The sequence below is a fragment of the Malus sylvestris genome, chromosome 13 (genome assembly GCF_916048215.2).
Source record: "Malus sylvestris chromosome 13, drMalSylv7.2, whole genome shotgun sequence".
In the NCBI taxonomy this organism is placed as follows: Eukaryota; Viridiplantae; Streptophyta; class Magnoliopsida; order Rosales; family Rosaceae; genus Malus; species Malus sylvestris.
The window spans coordinates 16,236,286-16,259,236 of NC_062272.1; the positions used below are offsets into that span (position 1 = coordinate 16,236,286).

The following is a 22,951-nucleotide window of genomic DNA, read 5'->3' on the forward strand; positions in this document are numbered from 1 at the left end:
CGAACTATTAAAGAAAACTTAAAAAGTCAGTAAATGAATAACATAAGTGAGAGTTTGAGGTAGTTTGCGTACATTTGGCGCCCTGCTAGTGGTGCTTGCAATTTAGTCATTACCTTCATTGGGAAAATTTTCAATGTGTTCGAAATACGGGGTGGTAAGGCATATGTTGTTATATAAGTGGAAGAAAGTTTTTTTTTCTTCAAGTGTCCATCCACTTGTATAATGATATACGGTGTATGTATCATGTGTTCCGAGCACATTGGAAAATCCCTCCCCTTCATCACGCTACCTAGTCACTCGGTGTGAGGAAGTTTATAATTTTTTCATCCGCTTACTCGCCAGTAGCCTGGATCACATTCGTCGCTTAATTCCCTCTCTTCATGGTCTGAGGTTTAAGTCACTTTTTTTGGTACGAGGTTTTAGCCTTATTTTTAAGTGCCTTTCCACTTATATTATATTATAATAGATGGTGTATCAATTGTCTTTCGAATACACTAAAAAAAATCCCTCTTTTATGACACGATAAGTATTGCTTACTTTTTGATATTGTGCGCTAGACTAAATTCACAGCACCACCATATGTCAAGGCCCAATGTACAAACCCACTTTACACCGAAGCCCTATAAATGCGAGGGAACCCCATTCCACAAGAAAGTAGGATTTTCACCTTTTTTTTTTTTTTTTTTTTTTTCTTTTCTTCCTTTTTATTTGAACAGTAATAATAATTAAGAGACGTTAATATTTTATAAAAAAATAAAAAAATAAAAAAGATGAGAAGAAAAGATGGAAGATGATGAGAAGAGGAGGGTAAAAAATCATATTTCTCCCTAAGCGGGCCAAACCCTGAACCAGATACGTCCCGTTTACTCTCCGCACGTAATCAGAGTGTTTCAGTGATCACTCGGATCACTTTCCACTGCAACAGTTGAAGCAACAGCATCATCCTCCATGGACCCGCTCTCCACCCTCCGCGACTTCACAATCCGCGGCGAGCTCGACAAGATCGTCCGGGTCAACGACGAGTTCCGGTTCGGTTCCGAGTACAGCTTCCCCTGCCACGCCGAGACCGCCTACCGCTCCAAGCAAGGCAATCTCTACACCCTCGAAACCCTCCTTTATTACGTCAACAACCACCAAATCAAGCACACCGACTACATCCAGTGCGCCCGCACCCAGGGGATCCCCTCCGTCACTTTCCCCGACCGCAAGCCCCTCCTCGACTACCTCACCGGAAAGATCTCTTCCTCCGACTCCATCGAGTTCATCCTCCCTCCCCAGAACGAAGCCATACACCACCCAAAAATCCCTACCGCCCTCGATTCCGCCAGCAACGGTAACCACATCAGCAACGACAACGGCGATTACGCCGCTTTGGATTCTAGGGTTTTCACTCAAATTGAGACGCCGGTGGACTACATGTCTTTGATTTGCTCCAGCGAGAGGCCGTTGAAGGACCGCGAGGGGTTGCTGGAGTGTAAAGGCAGGAACTTTTACGCCGTTTTGACTTCGGCGACGAAGAGGGAAGAGGAACGGCAGCGTATCGAGTCGCAGCAGAGGAAAGACGGGCTGGTGGCGAAGAGCAGGCTAATGGGTTCCGACGAGAGGGGCTTGACCGGGTTCGGAGATGAATCGGGTTACGACCCGAATACGAAGCCCAAATTGCACTTGAAAGGAGGTAAAGTTGGGGAAGGGGTGCCCATAATTTTGGTGCCCAGTGCGTTTCAGACGCTGATTACGATTTACAATGTGAAGGAGTTTTTGGAAGATGGGGTTTATATACCCACTGATGTGAAGGTGAAGCAGATGAATGGGGCGAAGCCGGACTGCGTGACGGTGCAGAAGAAGTTTAGTAGGGATAGGGATCGGGTGGTGACGGCTTATGAAGTTAGGGATAAGCCCTCAGCATTGAAGGCGGAGGATTGGGACCGTGTTGTGGCGGTTTTCGTGTTGGGGAAGGAATGGCAGTTCAAGGATTGGCCTTTCAAGGACCATGTTGAGATTTTCAATAAGAGTAAGTGGAAATTTTCAGTTGTGAGGTTTTAATTGCATTGAAAAATAGTTTTCTGGTTCGTTGAGATTTAGCTTTCTGACTTTGTTTTATGTGGCTTTTGAAACTTCATTGTATTTGTAGCTGATATGATGTTGGCTTGTTTTGTATCTGTTTGATTGTATTGCAGTTATGGGCTTTTTCATGCGGTTCGAAGATGATAGCGTGGAGTCGGCAAAGATTGTGAAGCAGTGGAATGTGAAGATCATCTCAGTAAGAATTTTTCACCATCTTGAGATGGTTAGGGACTTGGTTTTGTAATTGAAATCATTGTCACTTCATGTTTGTTATTTGTTTGTTCTGTTCTCGAACGATATTGAACTGTGTTCTAAATGTGCAGATTAGCAAAAATAAACGACATCAAGATAGAGCTGCGGCATTGGAGGTGTGGGACAGATTAGAAGAATTTGTGCGGTCAAGATCACATTCTTGACGTGCATCAAGTTGCAGAAGAAAGAGATTACAACAGTCATGTTGGTGCGGCTTGCGCTTTTGTGGTCCTTTAACTTTTAAGTTTTGCTATAAAAAATTTGAGGATATTTTAGGATAATGTAACATTACATTTTTTGTGAGTGACGAGACTATATCAATCTAAGAGTCCATGGAGATGCTCGGCTGAATATCAAGGGTTGGCAAGGAGAATGACCGAGGATAGATACTCGAAGATGGAGTTGTCGTTTTACATATTTGCAATGTTTATCAAACCTTTGCCTGATCATTGCAGATATGCGGAGGGTTTCCCAGTTAATCAAAAACTGACTGAGGAACAGCGGTTGGTGCCCTTGAACCATCTTCTCCGGAGGTTCAGCAAGACACTGTTGAGATTCATCTGAAGGTAGGATGTCTGCATATTTGCAAACTAGGCGGAAGTTAATACTGGTCCTACATCTCCACCCGCTCGTAGGGAGATGAACCTTTGCACAGGAAGTGCAATGTGGCTCTTCGGGAGGACGGAGATTGGAAAGCTTGTAGTACAGTAAGTGTAAGTTTTCTACACGAAGTTGTATTTTGTGATTGATGTTTATTATCATATTTCTAATCAATTGATAATTTTGTCACTGAAAAGCCAGAAAAATTTTATTATAACAAAAAAGGGAAGAGAGCAGGATTGCCTCTTTCAACAGTACAAAAACCATATCTAGCAAAAATAAAATACAAAAACTATATCAACTCCCTGAGGTCACAGGCAATATATCAATAATCTAACAACTGAATCAAAATAATAATCGAATACGTGAACAATCACAAACAGTATTATGTGTAACTTGAAATGTTTGGCCAACAGAAAAGAAAAATCAGCACATTGTGAAGATAGCATATGCTGCAGCCAAGAGAAGAAAGAGTTGAGTCGTAGCAGACATCTTGATGGAGTTTCCGTCCGACGAGCCACCTTGAGTCGATGGTACATTTTTTGATCCGTTTCCTGCATAATATGAACATCAATAGTGTCAACCTTTTAGGTGGAGCAGAGGATTAAAATTTCTGAAGATTCATTCACAGCTAAAAGAATCATATGAACTGTTTTGTGTACCTGAAGGACTATTTGGAGAGTCTGCTGCTCCTGTTGGTGAGTCAGCTGGAGAACCGGCTGCGTAAATATAACGGTATACAAGTTATTAGAAGAAGATTAAGACGGATCATTAGAATGTGAGCATCCACCCAAAACCAATAAACAATAGGGTGGAGAGGCCTAAGATCATTTATACTATATTAGGCAAGGCTTTAATTCCTTGATGTGAGATTCTTTCTAATCGTCGACGCAAGACATTGAGCTATGCAGGCTTACCGTTACACTGGCTGAGTGGTGGGGTCTGGACATTGCAAGCACCAGGCAATGCCAGAGCCTGAGTCCGATTCACGTTGACCCCCAGAGATGATCCGCCGCCGTTAAGAACCTCACACAAGCACTGTGGGGAGGAAGCGACAACGCTAGCGAGCTGCGAGCAGCATCCGGAAGTAGGGGTTGAGGAGTTTCCAGTGATGTAACTGAGGCAGGGTGACATGCTGATGATCACATTTGTGCAACTAGACTGTGCTGCTGCCCTTGCGAAGAACATGGTCACTAGGACAAGGACTAGAGACATCTCAAACTTTTGTGCCATTAGAATACAAGTTGTTTGGATTTGTGCGAGAAGTGATTGGGAAAATGCGATATCTCAAGTGGGATTTGAACGTTTTGATTGATTTGGTGAAGTTAGAGGAGAAATATGTGGCCTTTTGTAGGGGTGGAGATGAAGAAAGAGGACAAAAATGTTGGAATAATTGGTAACCTAACTATTCCTACTTGCATTATGTCACAATGGGTTCTTCGTTTAGTTACGAAGCTTAGGTTTTAACATATTGATTCAATTGTTATATGGCTTAGCTGGCTGTGGAATAGTATGAAGGTCGGTTATTGGGTTACCAACTTGGGAAAGGGATCCTCTCCAGATCTCTTACACCAAATCCATCAATATGAATCCTTAAAATTTGATCAAACGGCTAAAGTTATTATAACTTTTAAAATGATCCGGATTGAGATTTGATGGATTTGGTGGAAGGGATACGGAGAGGATCCCTTTCCACGAACTTCAAACTTGTATTGTTTCCGGCATATAGATAAGATCCCAACTTAAAAAATTTAGATGTCCAAAATGGGTGGTTTGGATTTAAAGTATGTTGAATGAAGAAATGTTTTTTTTTAAAAAAATTCTATTTTGAGCAACTTAAAGAAATTCGATCAGTTGATCATGAAAGAAACGTATCCCTTTCAATTGAGAGATTCTCTCATGCAATCAAATTTTAGTTTTAGTGGCGTCACTGTCTAATAATACTTGCCACGTGTTTAAAAAGTATATGACTCATCCAATGAACGATTGACATGTCGTCAGTTGGTGACATGAGAATTTCTCCTTCCAATCGACACAAACGGTACATTTAAAATTTTACAAAGAATAAGTTTTCTTAATGTCAAATTCATTAATCCCTTTAAATGAAAAATTATTTGCTACAACGTTGACATACCTTAAATTGTGAGTTATCAAATCCAATCTAATAAGCACCAAACGAACTACATAAAACCTTTTAGAGTACTGTTAAGAGTTACCCTAAACACACCACCTCAAATCCAAGAGGAACCAGTTACGATAACAAGTCCTTCAAACAGAAACTTGTTAAAACACAACTTCTTAAATTTCCTAGACGCTATAGATGTTGGAAGAGATCTTGGTAGTGACTAGAAGGAAAGTTGACTTGAGCTTATGATTGAGAACAATGAGGAATTTTCTAACACCTGTCCATGAGGTATGGTGAACTACTCTTATCTTGTATTTGCATGTTGGTCAGCAAAATTTTCGAGTTGTCAAATTATTATTGAAACCCTTATTTTGGAGAGCAAATTATACTGAATCGGGTTACTGCAATTGTGGTGTCATGCTTTGGCATTTTAAGAGACATTTAGACATGGCAAATGAGTTATTAATTTATTAAGACCATCTCCAACCCTTGGGCTAAAAGCTAAATTTTTTAGCCCAGAAACATCTTTTCTGATCCAACCCTTCTGTCCTAAAATTTTAGCCCGGAATTATTAAAGAATGAACTTAGGCTAATTTAAAAAATTTAAATTCTGATAAATATTTGGGATTTAGCCCGGGGGAAAGCTGGGGGGGTATTTGGCCCAGAAATAACATTTGACATTTAGTCTAAAATTTTAACATGGGTTGGAGAGTGTTTCCCCGCGCGCGCGTGGGGGGGGGGGTCTAAGCGGAAACGCCACATAATAGTGAAATTATTTTATGTAAATTCTTCTTTTAAGTCTGTAACGAAAAAAAAAATTGAAGCGAATTGTTTTTTTTTTCTTTTCATTTTCTAGAATTAAAGGATTCTTCTCTTTTCATGAAAACTTAAAAAGCTGCTCAACGAAATAGCAACATGTTCATAGGGTATTTCTTTTGGAATGCGGATCCTTGTCGGATCCTTTTTGTGAGGATCTCGGGAATCCATGTATCGTGTTCATTCATTGTATATCGTGCGGTTGTAAATTATTTTAAATAATTTTATTTAAAATTAAACACAAACAATACTTGACAAAAACTGACCGTACGATGTACGATAAATGGACATGATTCACGGATTCTTAGGATCCTCACCAAAAAGGATCCGGAGAGGATCCTGTTGGTTTCTTTTGCTAATTCCTAACTGTGTACAAGTAGATTATCGATTAAGTTTTGGTTCTCAATTTAGGGTTTCTCGTTTTAGAGAAGATTGATAACAATGATTGAAATTAAGATAAAATCTTGGACATATATTAATAAACAACTAGTTACACAGAAGAATTTCTCCACGGTTGCGAGGTTTAGAATGACTGTTTTGGATGGATCCAAAGTACATAAAATCTTGCTAACTATATCCTCACACTTTTTTTCACTTAGTGCCACTTCATTTTGGTTACATTTTCACTTTTTATGTTCCTAGTAGTATGATTTTATTTCAACCTTAAAACAAATGACATCGATTTGAGCTATGAACCAACCATATGAAGCCGCATAATAAAAACCAGAGTTGGACGTTTCTTACTCACCAAAGTCTCAGCGAAAATGCAAGTCAAAAGATGCTGCATAAATATGGCATGTAATGCTAACCCCACCGCTAACAAAACACCCTATTGTTTTCCACATGAGTTCGTTAAGGTAGTTGATCTCCAAAAACCTACTCAGAAAATTCACCTGTTCTTCTTCCCTCCGCCTCCCTTCATGTATAAATTCTCTCACCCTTCTCACTTCCGAACACAACTCAAACACCTCACAATTCATCATAAACTTGTACGCATTTCCAATTCCTATTAACCACAAATTTCCTTCCAAGTTCCACCAAATTATTCAGAAACTATGGAGATTTTCGTGCCATTTCCCCGTCTAGTTATGGCAATGGCAGTGGCCCTGGTCCTGGCTCTGCCAGCCTCCGCGCAAGTTGGTTCCCCATGTACTGCCAACACGATTGCTAGCTTTTCCTCTTGCATGAGTTTTCTCACTAATAGCAGCGCCAATGGTACATTACCAACCGCAGCCTGCTGCAATTCGCTAAAATCCATCACAAGTACTAGCAGGGACTGTTGGTGCCTCCTTTCGAATGGAAGCCTTCCCTTCCAGTTGCCAATCAACCGGACTCTAGCCATCTCTCTTCCTCGTGCCTGCAACCTCCCTGGCGTCCCTCTCCAATGCCCAGGTTGATTTAAAACTTTAGTAATTTTGACATGGTTTTTCAGTATTATAAACATGATTAATTATGTGTACTTTATGATATGATTACTAACATGAACATATGATCAATGTGCAGCCGCTGGTGCACCTATTCGTGCTCCAGGTACCATTTTAATCTGAAGTATTGTAATTTTAGGTTAATGTTCCCTTGTCAATCAGTTAAATATGTTATATTACGATAATAATTGATATTGACAATCTAATATCATAACATGTCGGACTGTCTGATGAGTGAACATTTTCTTATACTGTATGGTTGTTGGTGAACTAATGCTGTCTAATTGAATTTGGCAGGTCCTAGATCCCTGTCGCCAACTCTTTCTCCTGGAGCTTCACCATCTGCTCCTACAGGTAATTTCTTAAATTAGTACATTTTCATCGAAGCTGTTTAATGCTAAAAGCGCTCGAAATGGCAATGGTTCTTGATATTGATTGCCTCATAACATGTTTTCTGTTGAGCAGCTTCCTCTGTCCCAGCACCCACCTCATCTGCTGAGTCACCAGAATCCGACAACACACCAGATTTAACTCCGCCATCCACAACAGGGGGTTCTGGAGCTCCAAACGCAACTCCTGGGAGCCGCCCGGTTGTGACTCCATCGGCTGCTACACCCTCTTACTCGCCTTCCCTTCTGCTATTGGCATCCGGCATTTTAGCTATGAAGTTTTTCTAGGCTGATTGTATATGTTTGCCTCTTCACATTTGTCGTACATTGTTTGAGAAATATTATTTATAATTGAGTGTGATTATTGTATTTCATTACTTCAGATCATTGTAAGCCATATTTAGGTGGTTATTGATAGAACCAGTGAAATTAAATATTTGTTTCATTTTAATTTGGGACCTTTCACAAATTCAGTTTCAGTAAATTACTTCAAGACTCATACGAATGGCTGAAACAATTTTCTTTCTTCGTGAGACGTTGCATCGATCACTTCACTACTCACTCCACCCTGGATGCAAGAATGTTGGGGTCAAACACTCAATTTTGCGCAGAGATGCAATTGATTCTGAAATTCTTGAAGTTTTGCGTGGAGGAAGGAGTGAAGCGTTTGATGAAATGACTAAGGTCATAGCTTGTCCGTAATGAAAAAGGATTTTGGTTTCTATCTGTCGACTTTGAGTAGATATTTGGATTCGTAATTCGAATTTGTAACCATATGACGTGGTTATCTGCAAATTTGAGAATTTGCAAACATTTATATAAAAGCTGAGGAAGAACAGACTCATCATCTCATTCATACAATGTTTGAGCTTAGCATGTGGCTCAAGTCACAAATTAAAATCCTCCTCTGTCATTGCCATTATCAAAGTGTAACATATCCGCACCTCCTTTAACTCACTGTTCAGGTATAATTGTGCCATCTCAATCTTGTTCTACAATTGATCTGGGAGCCGTCCTGTTGGCTCCGGTTGAAGTACTGCAGGCTCCATGAACTCAATCAGCACTGACAACGTTACTATTAAGGGTAAAAATGTAATACAGTTAGTAATATAGTTAGGTAGTTAGTATTTGGTTAAAGTGGTTAGGATTTCTATATAAACAGTATGTGTAATCTTCATTTGACAAGTTAATACAAATCCTATTTCTCTCTCTAAACTCTCTCTCTCTCAAACTCTCTGTATTGATCTTTCTTCTCTTCATCTTTCTTCTTGATTTTCCTTTCAATTCCCAAACACTACAATGTAGTTAACATGGTATCAGAGCCACCAGGCTCACGCCATTGATTCTGGTGGTTCCATTTTTCATTATTTTTCGTCTGTTTCTAGCTTAGTTTCTTTCCAATTTTCCATTAGTTTCTGTTTCAAAGGAATACTGCGGCCGAGAGAGATTTCACCCCAACTCTTTGAGAGCTTCTCCTATTCAATGTTTTTCGTGGGATTCTTGGGATCAATGACGGAGGAAGACTTAAAGGTGCTGTCAAGGTGGAGCCCGAACAACCGATTCCTCACCGCCTCCAAGAACTGAAGATCTCTGCCGCCTTCCATCTTCTGGCTGTTGCTAACTCGCAGGATCTCAAACACCTCTGAATTTGTGGAGCATCTTGGTAAGACCGACCTTCATCGAATATGGGTTCTGCTTGTTTTTTGGCGTCGGTGATTGCGCTGCAGTTGTAGATTGTGCTAGCGCCGTCCTCTGCCGCCATCGAGGTGTTTGTGAAAATGCCTGAATGAAATTTTCGTCAAGTTCTTCGGTGCTTCCGCTAATCGACGAGAAGGTGTGAATCAACGAGATCACTGGGTGAATCAACGAGATCAATCGCTCCCTGCTCCAAACCGCGGCCTCTGGGCTTCTTCGTCTTCGCCACCTTTGGAGTCTGACCCCTAACGTTCCCGGCACGTGCGAGCGATCCGTGAACCTTACCCATGGCTGATCGGTGATGCCGCTGCTGCAGCTCTGTGTGTTATCACGTTTCTTCCACTGGGTCTTGGGGAAGAAACGATTCAGCTTTCAGAGTTTTAGTTTGAGCAGAAAGGTCTCACTTTTTGCTCTTTCTGCAGTTTATGGTATGGTTCTTTGCTTTTTCCTTTGATAATGTTCACTGAATTTGCATTAGATTTGGGTATGGTTCTTGAAGTTCTTGGAGTCTAGTTGCTGTTCTTGGATGGGTGCTCTTGCTGTAATCTTTTCTGGTGGCACTGTTGGAATCAGGTCGTTACATTTCTTTGGTTTTTCAATTCTGCACAGAAGGTGTTTGTGTTTTTGGGTCAATGAAATTTTATGCAGTGTTGGTGTGAATTTTATATGATCTGTTTCGGGGTTTGCGTATATGATTAAGGCTGATTGCAGTGGTTGGGAATTGAAGAAATTTATGAAGTTGCTTGTTCAGGGAGTTGTAAATTGTTGACGTTTATGAGTTTTATGAAGTTGATAATTGAAGAAGGTCGAAGTCAGAAAGTTGGTGAATTTGTTACGTATATTGAGTAGCATTTGTTAAGTTGCTCTGGTATGATTGAATCCATTAAGAATGTTGCTTCAGTATCCTTGTCAATGGATAATGCCAGGCAACCTGGGGATAATTCTTGTCCAAGTGCAGGAGTTTGTGCAGTATATTTCTTTTCACAGCCTATAATGTCGAGTCTAACCAACTCAATTGTTAGCATGAATCTACAGTAAGTCCGGTTATAGATGAAGTTTGAAGAAGTTGTTCACGGTAAATCCCACGAAGGGTAATCCCGTGTTTTGAATAGGTAAATCCCACGAAGGGTAATCCTACATAGATGTTGATTTTCAGTTGTTGAAATTGTGAAGGCCATTGCCATTGTTCAAAGAAGTTGTTTTTGGTAAAATCCACAAAGGGCGATCCCGTGGTGCTATAGTTAAGGCCGATGCCACACTGTAGTTTGTTATTTGTCTGTTTTTTTTAAAAGGCCGAAGCCAATGTTAAATGAAGTTGTTGACGGTAAATCCCACGAAGGGTAATCCCGTAAGAAATTGTTATAACCGGCCTGAGGGTGTGTTACAATTTTATAAGAGGCTGTTCTTTGATTGAAGCTCCTGCACAAGGCAGAGGAATATTAGACTTTTGGATGTGCTTCCTACTGGGCTTGCAGATTGAGTTTGGGGCAGTGAGTCAGTGCATATATTTGGGGCAGATTGATGTTCACTGCTGCTCTGCAGTTATAGCAACCTCATTATTCAGAAAGGTTCGAGATAATTTCCATATTTGCAGAATCAAGTTGCAGTTGATTCAAGTTGTTCTGTTTTTCTGGCTTTCATAAACAGTGACTGCAGTTGTTCTTCCAATCTCAAACTGGGTTACCCCAGTTGAGATTGAGGGGGAGTATTAAGGGTAAAAATGTAATACAGTTAGTAATATAGTTAGGTAGTTAGTATTTGGTTAAAGTGGTTAGGATTTCTATATAAACAGTATGTGTAATCTTCATTTGACAAGTTAATACAAATCCTATTTCTCTCTCTAAACTCTCTCTCTCTCAAACTCTCTGTATTGATCTTTCTTCTCTTCATCTTTCTTCTTGATTTTCCTTTCAATTCCCAAACACTACAATGTAGTTAACAGTTACAATAGAAGCACATCTGCCACAGGCCCACGAGTAACCAAAACCAACGACGATAGTCCCAACTCCCAAGTGGAAATCAAACGGGGAGGACATGACGAAGGTTCATGCACTGCCATTTGCTCTTCAAGCTTGTAAAGCATCGTATTAGCTTTAATTTTTTCGAATAAGGATTAATTTGAGGCTTCTCTATCATTTCCTTGTTCAGCAATGCTAAAAGGGTCGCTTTACTGTCAATTGGCCAAGTGTGTCCGTGAAGTTGATTCCTTCTAGTAAATTGGAGTAGTTTGCCTACACAATTTGTTAGAAGCAAATTGTAACTGCCTCCACAAGGCAAGCTTGGGCAGTTATAATTCACATTCTCTTCGTTATTAACCGCAAACCGGCAAAGGGCACATCTGGAATTAACAAAATTTCTCTGTTTCCCGCCATTTCTCTCTCAAACCCTCGAGCATGAGATCACCACTACCACCGCTCCTCCGCCCCTCATGGCCATCCTCCTAGCCTTGACGCTCACCATTCTCGGCGCTGAAGCAGCAGAACCACCGCCGCCGCTACCTAGTTGCGCTGACCAGCTCGTGAGATTCTCTCCGTGCCTGCCGTACGTGTCCTCTCCGCCGAACAACCTCTCCGACTCGCCCCCACCCAAGTGCTGTGACGCGTTCTCGCTGTCGATGGAGTCCGGCGGCGCTCTTTGCCTCTGCTACCTGGTCCAGGATCCTCCCATGCTTGGGTTTCCGTTGAACGGGAGTCGCGTTCTGTCTCTGTCTTCCACTTGCCCTCTCAGAGATATTTCCACAAACACAAGCAGTGCACAATCTTTGGAATCGCTCTGCTCAGGTTCTTGAATTTTCTTGAACATTTTCTTCTGCCCAATTTAGGGTTTTATACCGATTCATAAATTCCCAATCTTTTAACATCTTGACGCCATGAATGCGAACTTTTAAAAAATTTTGTTCTGAAAATTCTGATCGTATTGCGTAACTGCAACAGGATCGCCAGAACTCCCTCCTCTCCGCAGCTCAACAATTTCAGAAGTTTCTCCTCCTGGTAATTAGTCTCAATTACTCCATGATTTTCTTGGATTTTTACCTTCAAAAATGTATTTATTATTTAATAATATTATTAATTGTCTTTGAAGTGCATTGAGATTCAAGAGGGATGCTACATGTTAATCTTGGCTAATTAAGAAAAACCCTAAAAACCCCATTTGCCACTTTTCTAATTTCACTTCTAAAATGCAATGCAGAAACCTTTGATTTTGTAAAAACCCTAAAAAAACCCATTCTTATTATTATTTTGCAGGTTCTGAGTCTGTTGACAATGCTTCATCTCCTCTCATGAGCTTAGCACCAGAATCAGCAAACACTACAAGCATTCCACTGGGAAACAGATCGCCGACTCCACCAAGCTCAGTGGTATATCCGGCAAGGGTTTCTGCAGCAGTGAAGCAAATTCACAAAAGGAACGCTTGGTTTCTACCTGCACTACTGAGTTTCCTTGTTTCCATGTTCATCTGATGCTTCCTACATTCATTGAGATTCTAGATGAAAATTCCACCGCCCTTTCGGCATTTCGCATACCGACTTCATCAGGAAAGCTTGTGTAGTTACCCTGTCACATTGGCATTCATGAAAAATGTACATTCACATATAAATTTCTGCCTAATTTTGAGAAGACAACCTGTGATAGTTGAGCAATGAAATGTAATGAAATTCACTAACATGTACGTTTCATCTGCATAACTTGTAAAATCAACTTTTGTCTTTCACACAAACACAACGAACTAAATGCAGTCCTACTTGAAACTGGCATCACAAGACACGCTGGAATAGTGCCGTAGATTAATGGCACGTAAAATAAAATAAAAAAGTTAAAAGGAAATTATAGTTCTGGCGAGCATCCATGAATTCATAGTATTCATTTTCATAAGGATTCGACGTGATCATGGAGTGCCGGCTGTCGACTACCTGACGCCCTCCCCCTCCTCCTTTATCCGGGCTTGGGACCGGCCATGTAAGACATAGTATATGAAGAAAATAAACTTCTGTTCCAATTTATATGTTCCAATCAGACCATTCAGCTTCACCAACCCCAGCAGGCTGGGGGACTTCTGTTTGCAAGAATTCTTCCGGCTGCCCATCATCTATAGAGAAAGATGTGTCTTCATCATCTTCCTGTCTCTCAGGGGGACTACAACCCTGATAGGATGAGTTGTCAGCACAACGCCAAAGCAGCTTGTTCCAGTTCCGGTCCTGCCAAAACCAATCAACTGAAATCATAAGAAAACAATCCTAGGATTGCACACACACACACACACACCAGTAGGAAGATAATGTCATGTAACCTGCTGTAAGACAAAGGAACATACCTTGGTGATGATGTGCGGGTTACCAATTACAATTAGCAAAGCTTTAGCACGAGTAATAGCCACATTAAACCTTTTTGGGTTGCTCAAAAATCCCAAGCAGTACGTTTTGTCAAACTCATTGTGTTTGATTGTTGATCGGACAGTTGATATTATAATAACTTGCCTCTCTTGTCCCTGGAATTGCTCAACACTTCCAATCTTGATATTAGGCATGCTCTCATTCTCGAAAGCTTTCTTCAGTTTTAGCACTTGCTGCCGATAAGGTGTTATGATCCCAATATCTTCCTCGTTCAAATTCCTTTGTGCAGTCAACCGCTTAGTGATCTCTACTACCTTACTTGCCTCAGTCCGATTAAACCATGATGGATTACACCCTTCCCTCTCATCACAGCCTTGGATGCCAAAGAAAAGAACAGGGAAATCCTTGTTAGGAAGAAGGTCCACCCTTGCCATGAAGGAAACTGAGTCATCCTTGCAAGCAATCAACTCTCGTCCATAGAACAGCTCATTAGGGAGACGCAAAATTTCCGGGTGAGATCGATAGTTTTTAACCAACTTTGTTACATAATTTCTGTCCCCATTTCTATAAAAATCACATTCGTACAACCTCTCTAAGTATGATTTCCCTAAACCAAAGGTTTCTGCTTCTCTGGAGTTTATGATTGGACCTAATTGCATCGGGTCACCAGCAAGAACAACTACTGTATTCTGTTTATAGAGACTCGATATCGGGATCATGGTCTCTGGTTCTGAAGCTTGGCCTGCCTCGTCCAAGATAATATGAGAGAAGTAGCCTCGACGGACACCTTCAGCATAAATCAAGGAGGCGCTCGTATAGGTGCATATGATGATCCGATATCTCAAGAGGGCATTGAGTTCAGGACAGGTGAAGGCATCATCATCATAGAAGCAGTAGTCAATAAGGTCGGGATTGACGTCTTCATAAGGGCGGGAAGGTGCATTGAGCCTCAATATATCAAACTCTTGAACTACGACATCAGCATTTGCATTGAGCAGTTTCTCCAGAATGTGGTCTGCTGCGCTATTTGAAGGAGCACAAACAAGGATTCGATCTCTCTTCCGGGTTGTGTAGAGTTGCAGGATTGTTTCAACTAATGTCATAGTCTTACCTGTTCCAGGAGGGCCGTAAATTACATAAGGTGGCCCTCCTTTGCAGCCAAGGATCATCTCAACTGAGCGCCTCTGCTCCTCATTAAGGGTACACGATATAGGCACCATTCGCATGGCTCTAATCATCCTTCTTTGAGTGGACTCAGATGGAAAAAGGAACCCTACATCTAAATCTTCTGTAGCATCAACAGCTTGATATAACCTTCTCATGCTGATTCGATTATATGTGAATTGTACCTTATAAAGGTTACCATCTCTATGATGTGAATGAAATTCTGGGGCAAACTTCAAGTAAACATCATCAGCCTCGACACGGTAGATATGACCCTGAACAGAACAAATTAAATATTTTGAAAGATAAGTTACATATTCTGGATATTAAAATAACACGGAAACATTTTACCGACTAAAAAATCCCAAACACATGAATTAGCCAACAGCTTATGAAACAGAAGGCATATGCATGGATGAAATTCTCTTTCTTCATGGATGAACCCACCAATTGGTTTGGGACATAGTCATGAATGACCAACTTCTGCCAGACGCTAAACATTTCAATTATTTGGTTTAGCCAAAAATCACTCTAGATGACAACTTTAAGAACATGAAACAATTATTAAATGTACCTTGGTAGAACTAAGCATTTACAAATAGATAGATGATTACGTAATTAATTTGAATAGCCACGCAATTCATCATACTAAATATTAACAATCATAGAATTTAGTAACGGATTGGAGGTTTGGTCTTGAAGATAAGTTTTTGGTTTAGGAAACAACCTTATATGGAAGGCTTCTCTCATCTTCATACTCAAGCTTGGCAAAAACAAAATCCCCTTGAACAAGTGAAGGCCTTCTCTCAGCAAGCCCTGGCACTTCAAGGGACAAATATTGCTGTCCCCTCTTCCTCAAAGGAACGCCTTCCATATCGTAACTTCTCATGCTTTCCTGAAGCAATCACAAAATTAAGCACAAATCACAAACAACTTCATAGAGCGTTGTTTCAAAATGAAGAGCTTACCTCTAGTGCTATTTCCTCCATGATGAGTAAATTTTTGAAGAAATGTTGATAGTTCCCTCTTGTAAGACCTTCAGTCACAACAGATGGAATCTGCCCACTCTCAATCAAGCTTCTGATGTCCTTTGGAATGTCATATCGAGGAAGCCTATTTTTGTACATTCGATATGTTTTTCTACTCGGACGTACAGACCCATGATGAGATTCCACATTAAGAGGTTTCTTTTTAATGCCTCTTGTGTATGGCCTTATAGGGGCTAAAGACTGGGATATCTTATCTTCTGCCAATAGAAAGACAACACGTTCAATCATGTCCGGCTCAAGATCAAAATGCACAATTGAGGTGTGCACTCCAATTTCCTTGGGCTTGCACGATAGCCATACAGTCAGAGTATCTCCTGGATGCAGCACTCTGTCCTCCAGGGAAGTACACTCAAGGAAGGCTTGGATGGTTTCCAAATCAGAGTCGGCAGTTGGAGGTTCCATCAGAGAAAGCTTGAATGAGTCCTCTGGATTCGACGCATATATTGTAACACCCCACTCCACTGGATCAGTGGTGGTGTTCTTCAGAGTTATCTTATCCACAGCTGTTTCTCCTACAACTACTGATTGAGGCTTTCCACCTTGCTTTCCATCCACAAAAGGGAATGGAACTGAAACAATAATTGGACCCTCTTCATTAGGATTGTAATTACGCACCGATTTATCATGATCGAAATCTATGTATCGGATTTCTCCCTTGTCTCCAATTACAGAGCGTTCTTCATCATCCCACTTATCACCAACTGAATCCATCACCAAACACAGCCTAGCAAGAACAACAGACTGAATTTCAAATAGGAAACTACATTACAGGTAGATAAATGAGAACTACCACAACTCCAATTCGCTACAAAGTAATTGTTTTTAGTTTATTGGGAACCGAAAACCAAAATTTGAAAATTCACATAAGTAGCATTCGGATTTTGGTTTTCATTGAAAACTTGTTTGGTAAAAAGGTGTAAACAAAAACTGAAAACGAAATGGTTCTCAAACGTCCGTTAGATAACCTACATGGTTCTCAAACGTCCGTTAGTAAACCTACATTGAAGCAAAAAAGTGGGGAAAACGGGGACAATGAACGATGGCATACAAGCTCCACCAACAAAAACCAGCACAACAACAATCAGGGAAAACACAGAATACAAATTACCAACAAAATCAATCAAATCAGACATCAATATCCAAAACCCATACGCGAATTAAAGTCCAAATTTCGACATAAATTAAGCAGAATCGGGCAGAAATCGTTAAAAATAAGATTAAAAAAGAAAAAGGAAAAAAGATGAGGAATTTGGTTAAGAGACGAACAAGTGAAGAGATATGAGGAGGCGGCCAACGAGAGAGATGATTGCCCAGAACCCACCGCCGATCAAACGAAAACAACCCAAAAGATTAGATTTTTTTACAGAGAAACGAAGAATCTGGAAAAGGGTTCAATGCAGTTCCATCCAATTTTGAACCGAGAAAAGAGAAAAAATGGTTGGAACCTGGAAACAAGTGTGCACGGAAGAGTGAGAGAGTGACAGAGTGAATGGTCACGGAAAAAACGAAGTACTAATCCTCTTAAACTTCCTCGTTAAGTTTAGTACAGGAACTTTAACGAAAAGCTCCCGTACTGTTCACTTTAACGAAAAATCACATTTTTATACTAAAAAATCAATCCTGGTACTATTCACTTTACCTTTTATTTTGTCCTTATCATTAAAATTCAAAGTTTTCAAACCATTTTTATTAGTTTTCCTTTTACTATAATGATTACTTATGACCCACTTTGTCTACTGATTTTAGTACGATGGATTCCCTTTCTTGGTTCAATAATGCACTGCCGCCGTCTGGAGAAATACCTCTTACTTGATGATAATATCGCGTGTATTTCATTTAAATCCTTCGCGTTATCGTTTGAAGATTTTCTATATGCTAAATTTTTTTTTCTATTAGATTATTGATCGAGAATTTATTGACCAAATTTAATAGCCAAATTTTTGATATATTGGATACGCTGAAGCATAATATATTCAATGTATCAATTACATCGAATCTCGATAAAAAAAACAAACAAATAAGGTAGTTTTTGGTGACAAACAACAAAACAAATTAACCTGCACTAATGATTCGTGATTACTCAAGTGGCATTTTCATTTTGGGATTAATCTTCTTAAGCTTCCCCAGTATCACTAAAATGGTTACTTTGTGACCCATTCCCCTATGGACTATTAAGTATCATGGCCATTGGATTCCACTGCTGCCCAATAGCGGCTTCCCGTCCTGTCCTGTCAAAACTCATGTTTTTCCAATTCAGGTCGTACAAATCAAATCGCATGGCGATACAAATATCTAGTTCTACTTTCATGCAAGTTTTGTGGGTGGACTCAGAGGCCCGCGGGATTCGATATCTCCTCTGCTATAAAAAGCAATGAGCAACTCATTTCCTCTTAAATACAATATCAATTTGTTTTTTTCAATTTTATAGGATGCTTTCATACAAATTTTGCTTGCATAAAATATAAAACGGAAATGTTAAAGTGACCGTGTCACAAACCACACATAACCATATAGAAAACTTCATACACAACAATTGCTATTTACTTAAGTGTGCCGTCATCTTAGAATTCCTATTTCATGCGAGTCTCAATCTAATTTGAGGGTTTGCGCGAAAGATTTATGAAAATATAGTTTTAGGGATTTGGAATTAATCTTCTTGAAAGATTTGAGAATTCCAAACGATAAATGTTGGTTCCATTGACATGAGGGTAAATGCAAGTATGGTTGTTAACATATTTCTTGCATAACAAATAACCAGTCATTTGCTTCTTCCAAAACACAAGTATTCCAGCAGCATTCATACCACAAGTTCAAACAAGAAGGGAGCTACTGTTAGCATTTTAGGTGGGTTCTGGAAGGCCTTCAAATTCACTTACTAGAGCATAGTCAAATGTAGCCAACAAGCGTTTAAAAGTACCAAAAACACGAGTCTGGTGATACTTTGAAAGGATCGATCATGCAGCAGCAGCGTTGATATCTCTGATGGACTCCCGCCATGCATACTCCCTTGCCCCGTCCTTGTCAACAATCTTGATCACAAAGTTTGGGGGAGCCACCACTAGTCTTGACCGGATCTCGATGATGCACTTGTCAACCAAGTCAATTGCTTCCTCCACGGACATGCCACTGTGGTAGTGCCTGTCCATCAGTGAGAGCGCAAAGTACGACCCATATCCGAAGGCTCCCTTCTCAACCTTGTGAAGAGAGGCAATGTAATCGATGTAGTAAAGGGATGCCCCCGCCTCCTTATCAAAACCAGCCATCAAGATGTTCACCATGTACGGATTCTGCAAAATCAAATTTTTAAAAACCAGAAGAAAAAAATTATACATCAAGTATCAACTATTTAACTCTATTTACTAAATAAATAAGCTAGATACAATCCCAGCATCTGTCACTCATTCGTAACAACTGAACTCTCTCTGAAGTTAAAAACATCCCTCTAGACTCAGCAGTTTTCTTCTTGGTGAACAAGAAAACAAATTAACTGTACATGGTTTTTTGTTTTTCGCACATGAAAATTTAAAGCGAATAAAGAAAAATTTTGCAACTCAAAAGGAAAATCATTGCACAATATAATCCCCCTTGAGATTTTAAGCACAACCCCCCTTATTTCAGGTTAGAGCCATGTTACTTTGAACCCTACCCATGAGAAGTGAACTGGTAGTGCCTATAACACTGGTGAAGCCAGCATGAGGAACACAAGTTGACTACATAAAATTTTAGGAATACCATTTAAGCATATTCACTTTTTCCTCAACAATTCTTTTGCCTAGGAACAGCCTCAAAAATGAGAAGCATACATAATTACTTGAGACTTGCGACATTTTCCCTCAACATTCCAAGCATTTGACAAAAAGGTACAAACATCCATGAGATAGTGTTCTAGTAGATGCCATATTGTTTGAATTCATACGTTTAAGCAGTAATTCAAAACGAGGTTTAATGTATAAATACAAATGGGAAAAAGGATTGGTAGGATACTCTGAAGACTACTAGGTTTGGACTTGAAGACAAGAAGCCACTAGAATTTTATTATTGATTCTGGAATTTAGGGTAGCAACTACTCCATAATTTTAGGTGCCATGGGGATTAAGCTAAAGGCGGCTATCAACAAAATTTGGGGAAGAGTAAACTTAGGCTATCAGAATATTTGAGTGAAAGGTTTTTGGTTTGAAGATAGAACAAAATCTGGAAATATCTAATCAGACCACACAAGAAGGAAGCCCATAAATGCCTCAAAGGGCACAAATGGGGCTGAAAATTGTGCATCCAATGTTAAACACATAATATGTTAGAAATTATGTTATACTACAGTGGCATAAACATATAAGACAAAGACTTCAATAAAAATGAAAACTGAAATAAAAAGAGTTTGATAAGTTAGCTTGCAAACTTTCAGACAAACACTTTGAAGCTCAAGCAAGTGTCTAGGAAACTTACCAAGGGGCCTCATTTCTATTAAAATGTTTGACTAGTTAACTAACTTTCAAATTTGGTTTCTTAGATACATTCTGGAAGTTTGGATTTCGTAGAAACATTATACGCAAGTTATACACGTAATTTAGATCAAAATTAGATTTCCTTAGTACGCCTAATTAGAGTCATCACTCTTGTCAACCCAGATTGTAAACGACATATAACTAGCATCTACAGAACCTGCATACATCCCTACCGGATTATTAATTCAATCCTTCAGTCTCTGATCACTTAACTTTGCAATACAACTTTAAATCGCTAAATTAACTCATATGGGGCTGTCAATTAAAGCATACCGTTGAGAGATTTAGTCAATGTATAAGGTCAAGAACCAAACAGTCTTACTCAAAAGAATATTACAACTGCATTTGTTCAAACCAAAACAATGTGCACAACATAAAGTATTTACCCGACTCACATTGTTAATCTTTTTTCCGCTTGAAGCCCACTTCATGTAGTTAATTTCGACATTGCTTCATTCTAACTAAACCCCAATTACTATACCTCAACAAAAGCCCTAAACTTGCAGAGGAGAAAACCCCTCACAATAATAAGACTATTAACCTTAACACCAGATCCCTAATGCTCGGCAAAAATTCAATCAACCAAACAATGAAACCACAAATTATATCTAAAGTATCAAGAAAAAGCCCATACCTTTCGCAAGGCGGTGGCAAGCTCGCCGCGGGTGAAATTGGCAGCAGCAGCGGTGGTCAACGGAATCCCATTCCGGAACTGGTACAAAGCCACGTTCTTCTGTATGTACTCCGTAAACTGAACCCTAATTTCCCCAAAATATTCCAAAAATAAATTCAATCAGATTCCAGACCACAGTGATCGACAATCAAACCGAAAACTAGAAAGAAAAGATTTTGAACCTGTCGCCGGGCTCGCCGCTGGCGGCGACGAGCTTGTGGGAGTCGAGCACCATGATCTTGTCCTCGTTGGACTTGTGCACCAGTATGCTATGCACGGCTGAAGTGTCCGCCGCCACGACGGCAAAGCCATCGCCTACCAAGCCGAAGATGGACTCCATTGCTTGTTGATCTGGTGGGTTTTGGAGGTTCGATCTCTAGGATTTTGATTGCTTTGGAGCTGGGACGCACTGTTGTTATGTGCCCTCTGAGCTACGAAATTGGAGTTATATTTACTTTTTTGTTGTAAAATCGATGGTGTATACAGTGGAATAAATAAATAAGACACAAAATTTACGAGGTTTCTTTACAGTCAGTGTGATTATAGTACGTCTTCGGGACAGCAGTAATGCTTTCATTATAATCTGAAATAATAAGAGTAAGGGCTAGTTTGGTATTGCTGTGCTTTGAAAAAAAGTTGTTGTGAGAATAAGCGGCTGTGAAAAAAATCAGCAGAGTGTTTGGTAAACTTTTTTGTAAAAGTGCTTTTGAAAAAATAAAAGCAGTCTGATAGTGGGTATTTTCATTAAATGAGCACTGTTGCTCTGTGTGCTTTGAAAAAAAGCCAGTTTTTCAAAGCTACAAATAACAACTTCAGCTTTTTCCTTTGATTTTAGCTTATTCTCACAACAGCTTCCAAAATAAGCCATTTTTTTTCAGTTTACCAAACACCTAAAACCCTCATAACTTTTTTTCATGGGTGTTTTTTTTTAAGCACCTGACTCCCAAACCACCACTAACTCTCTCTATTATCTTCTATCCTCTTCCTCCCTTTTCTCTCTTCCTTTCTTCCTTCCTATCTCTTCTATGAGTCTCTCACTTTCATCGTCGAATCTTTTGTTGTGTTCCATAAGACTTGCTTTTATAGAAGCAAATCACAAGCAACATAGTGAAAGACTTACTATATGCATGTGAGTATTTACTATACACATTACTATACACATGTGGGCAAAACATACCCACTATTTACAACACTCATCCTTGGATGCCCACATAAGTTTTCAATTGACTCGTTAAGATCTTGATCTGTTTTGGATGCTCCCTCTGATGAGTATCTCCCCCTGATTTCAAATCATTTAGGCTGATCGTTGATCATTTTGCTTTAGTCTCTTAGTAAAAAGAGTTGCCAAAATAGGTACTTTACTTGTTGTTAACTTTCCACATGCTTATTCTTGAATTGGGTTGGAGGGCTTTCTGCTAGACTTGTTTCAAAGGTTTGAATTTACTTCTTTTATCTGGAGCTAAATTTAATTCAAGGGTGTTGGACACTTGATCTTGAATCAAACTTGTGATTTCTTCAAGGAACTTCGAAGCTTGATCTTAAATGAAGTTGTATCGTGAGGAGCTTCACATGGCAAGTGATCTTCGGCTTTATCGGAGATGAATCAGCACGTGTTTGTTGCGCTTGTCTCCACATGCTTCAATGTATCATTTTCACTTGCTTTACTTGTTCCCTTGCATAAGTGGTATTTTCCCTGGTTTTCCCCTACATGTGTGGCATCTTCTCTTGTAGGATTTGTCCCCTGATGCAGGAGTGGAATACAAACCCTTGCATTTGAATGGTTCATCACTTTTTGGTGACTGGAGACTTAGCTCCAACAACAGTTGAAGATGATTACTCTTGCCATTGTCCTTGAATATATGAGATAA

General features: G+C 39.8%; 6 protein-coding genes across 6 annotated transcripts; 3 read left to right on the top strand and 3 right to left on the bottom strand.

Annotated features, from left to right (window-relative positions):
• Positions 1-771: 771 nt before the first annotated feature.
• On the top strand, positions 772-3,112 carry LOC126596307 (protein CDC73 homolog). The gene is made up of 3 exons (XM_050262853.1): positions 772-2,011; positions 2,178-2,260; positions 2,388-3,112. The coding sequence occupies exons 1-3, from the start codon at positions 949-951 to the stop codon at positions 2,478-2,480; spliced, it is 1,239 nt and encodes a 412-aa protein (XP_050118810.1). The 5' UTR covers positions 772-948; the 3' UTR covers positions 2,481-3,112.
• On the bottom strand, positions 3,095-4,338 carry LOC126596311 (non-specific lipid transfer protein GPI-anchored 5-like). Its single transcript, XM_050262859.1, has 3 exons — positions 3,834-4,338; positions 3,579-3,635; positions 3,095-3,470 (listed from the first exon to the last, which is right to left on the bottom strand). Exons 1-3 carry the CDS (start codon positions 4,147-4,149, stop codon positions 3,343-3,345), a joined length of 501 nt encoding a protein of 166 aa, XP_050118816.1. The 5' UTR covers positions 4,150-4,338; the 3' UTR covers positions 3,095-3,342.
• A 2,442-nt stretch (positions 4,339-6,780) lies between these two features.
• Positions 6,781-8,121, top strand: LOC126596914 (non-specific lipid transfer protein GPI-anchored 20-like). The gene is made up of 4 exons (XM_050263614.1): positions 6,781-7,249; positions 7,361-7,387; positions 7,579-7,635; positions 7,747-8,121. Exons 1-4 carry the CDS (start codon positions 6,913-6,915, stop codon positions 7,956-7,958), a joined length of 633 nt encoding a protein of 210 aa, XP_050119571.1. The 5' UTR covers positions 6,781-6,912; the 3' UTR covers positions 7,959-8,121.
• A 3,635-nt stretch (positions 8,122-11,756) lies between these two features.
• On the top strand, positions 11,757-13,028 carry LOC126596632 (non-specific lipid transfer protein GPI-anchored 25-like). The gene is made up of 3 exons (XM_050263285.1): positions 11,757-12,145; positions 12,299-12,355; positions 12,611-13,028. Exons 1-3 carry the CDS (start codon positions 11,794-11,796, stop codon positions 12,823-12,825), a joined length of 624 nt encoding a protein of 207 aa, XP_050119242.1. The 5' UTR covers positions 11,757-11,793; the 3' UTR covers positions 12,826-13,028.
• On the bottom strand, positions 13,021-17,421 carry LOC126596631 (probable RNA helicase SDE3). The gene is made up of 6 exons (XM_050263284.1): positions 17,175-17,421; positions 15,828-16,632; positions 15,587-15,754; positions 13,677-15,134; positions 13,328-13,560; positions 13,021-13,217 (listed from the first exon to the last, which is right to left on the bottom strand). Exons 2-5 carry the CDS (start codon positions 16,617-16,619, stop codon positions 13,363-13,365), a joined length of 2,616 nt encoding a protein of 871 aa, XP_050119241.1. The 5' UTR covers positions 16,620-16,632; positions 17,175-17,421; the 3' UTR covers positions 13,021-13,217; positions 13,328-13,362.
• Positions 17,422-18,580: 1,159 nt separating this feature from the next.
• LOC126597308 (proteasome subunit beta type-2-A) lies at positions 18,581-21,532 on the bottom strand. Its single transcript, XM_050264093.1, has 3 exons — positions 21,266-21,532; positions 21,045-21,168; positions 18,581-19,195 (listed from the first exon to the last, which is right to left on the bottom strand). Exons 1-3 carry the CDS (start codon positions 21,421-21,423, stop codon positions 18,863-18,865), a joined length of 615 nt encoding a protein of 204 aa, XP_050120050.1. The 5' UTR covers positions 21,424-21,532; the 3' UTR covers positions 18,581-18,862.
• Between the last annotated feature and the right edge of the window lie 1,419 nt (positions 21,533-22,951).

Bases quoted from the DNA above. Each gene is read 5' to 3' on its own strand.
- LOC126596307 (XM_050262853.1), top strand. From the start codon at position 949: ATGGACCCGCTCTCCACCCTCCGCGACTTCACAATCCGCGGCGAGCTC. The intron at 2,012-2,177 runs GTAAGTGGAAAT...ATTGTATTGCAG, and splicing joins TGTTGAGATTTTCAATAAGA to TTATGGGCTTTTTCATGCGG. The intron at 2,261-2,387 runs GTAAGAATTTTT...CTAAATGTGCAG, and splicing joins GGAATGTGAAGATCATCTCA to ATTAGCAAAAATAAACGACA.
- LOC126596311 (XM_050262859.1), bottom strand. From the start codon at position 4,149: ATGGCACAAAAGTTTGAGATGTCTCTAGTCCTTGTCCTAGTGACCATG. The intron at 3,636-3,833 runs GTAAGCCTGCAT...ATATTTACGCAG, and splicing joins ACCACTCAGCCAGTGTAACG to CCGGTTCTCCAGCTGACTCA. The intron at 3,471-3,578 runs GTACACAAAACA...CATATTATGCAG, and splicing joins CTCTCCAAATAGTCCTTCAG to GAAACGGATCAAAAAATGTA.
- LOC126596914 (XM_050263614.1), top strand. From the start codon at position 6,913: ATGGAGATTTTCGTGCCATTTCCCCGTCTAGTTATGGCAATGGCAGTG. The intron at 7,388-7,578 runs GTACCATTTTAA...TGAATTTGGCAG, and splicing joins TGCACCTATTCGTGCTCCAG to GTCCTAGATCCCTGTCGCCA. The intron at 7,636-7,746 runs GTAATTTCTTAA...TCTGTTGAGCAG, and splicing joins TTCACCATCTGCTCCTACAG to CTTCCTCTGTCCCAGCACCC.
- LOC126596632 (XM_050263285.1), top strand. From the start codon at position 11,794: ATGGCCATCCTCCTAGCCTTGACGCTCACCATTCTCGGCGCTGAAGCA. The intron at 12,146-12,298 runs GTTCTTGAATTT...TAACTGCAACAG, and splicing joins TTTGGAATCGCTCTGCTCAG to GATCGCCAGAACTCCCTCCT. The intron at 12,356-12,610 runs GTAATTAGTCTC...ATTATTTTGCAG, and splicing joins TTCAGAAGTTTCTCCTCCTG to GTTCTGAGTCTGTTGACAAT.
- LOC126596631 (XM_050263284.1), bottom strand. From the start codon at position 16,619: ATGGATTCAGTTGGTGATAAGTGGGATGATGAAGAACGCTCTGTAATT. The intron at 15,755-15,827 runs GTAAGCTCTTCA...TGATTGCTTCAG, and splicing joins TGGAGGAAATAGCACTAGAG to GAAAGCATGAGAAGTTACGA. The intron at 15,135-15,586 runs GTTGTTTCCTAA...TGTTCTGTTCAG, and splicing joins AGAGAAGCCTTCCATATAAG to GGTCATATCTACCGTGTCGA.
- LOC126597308 (XM_050264093.1), bottom strand. From the start codon at position 21,423: ATGGAGTCCATCTTCGGCTTGGTAGGCGATGGCTTTGCCGTCGTGGCG. The intron at 21,169-21,265 runs GTTCAAAATCTT...TGGGGAAATTAG, and splicing joins AGCGGCGAGCCCGGCGACAG to GGTTCAGTTTACGGAGTACA. The intron at 19,196-21,044 runs GTATGGGCTTTT...TTGATTTTGCAG, and splicing joins TTGCCACCGCCTTGCGAAAG to AATCCGTACATGGTGAACAT.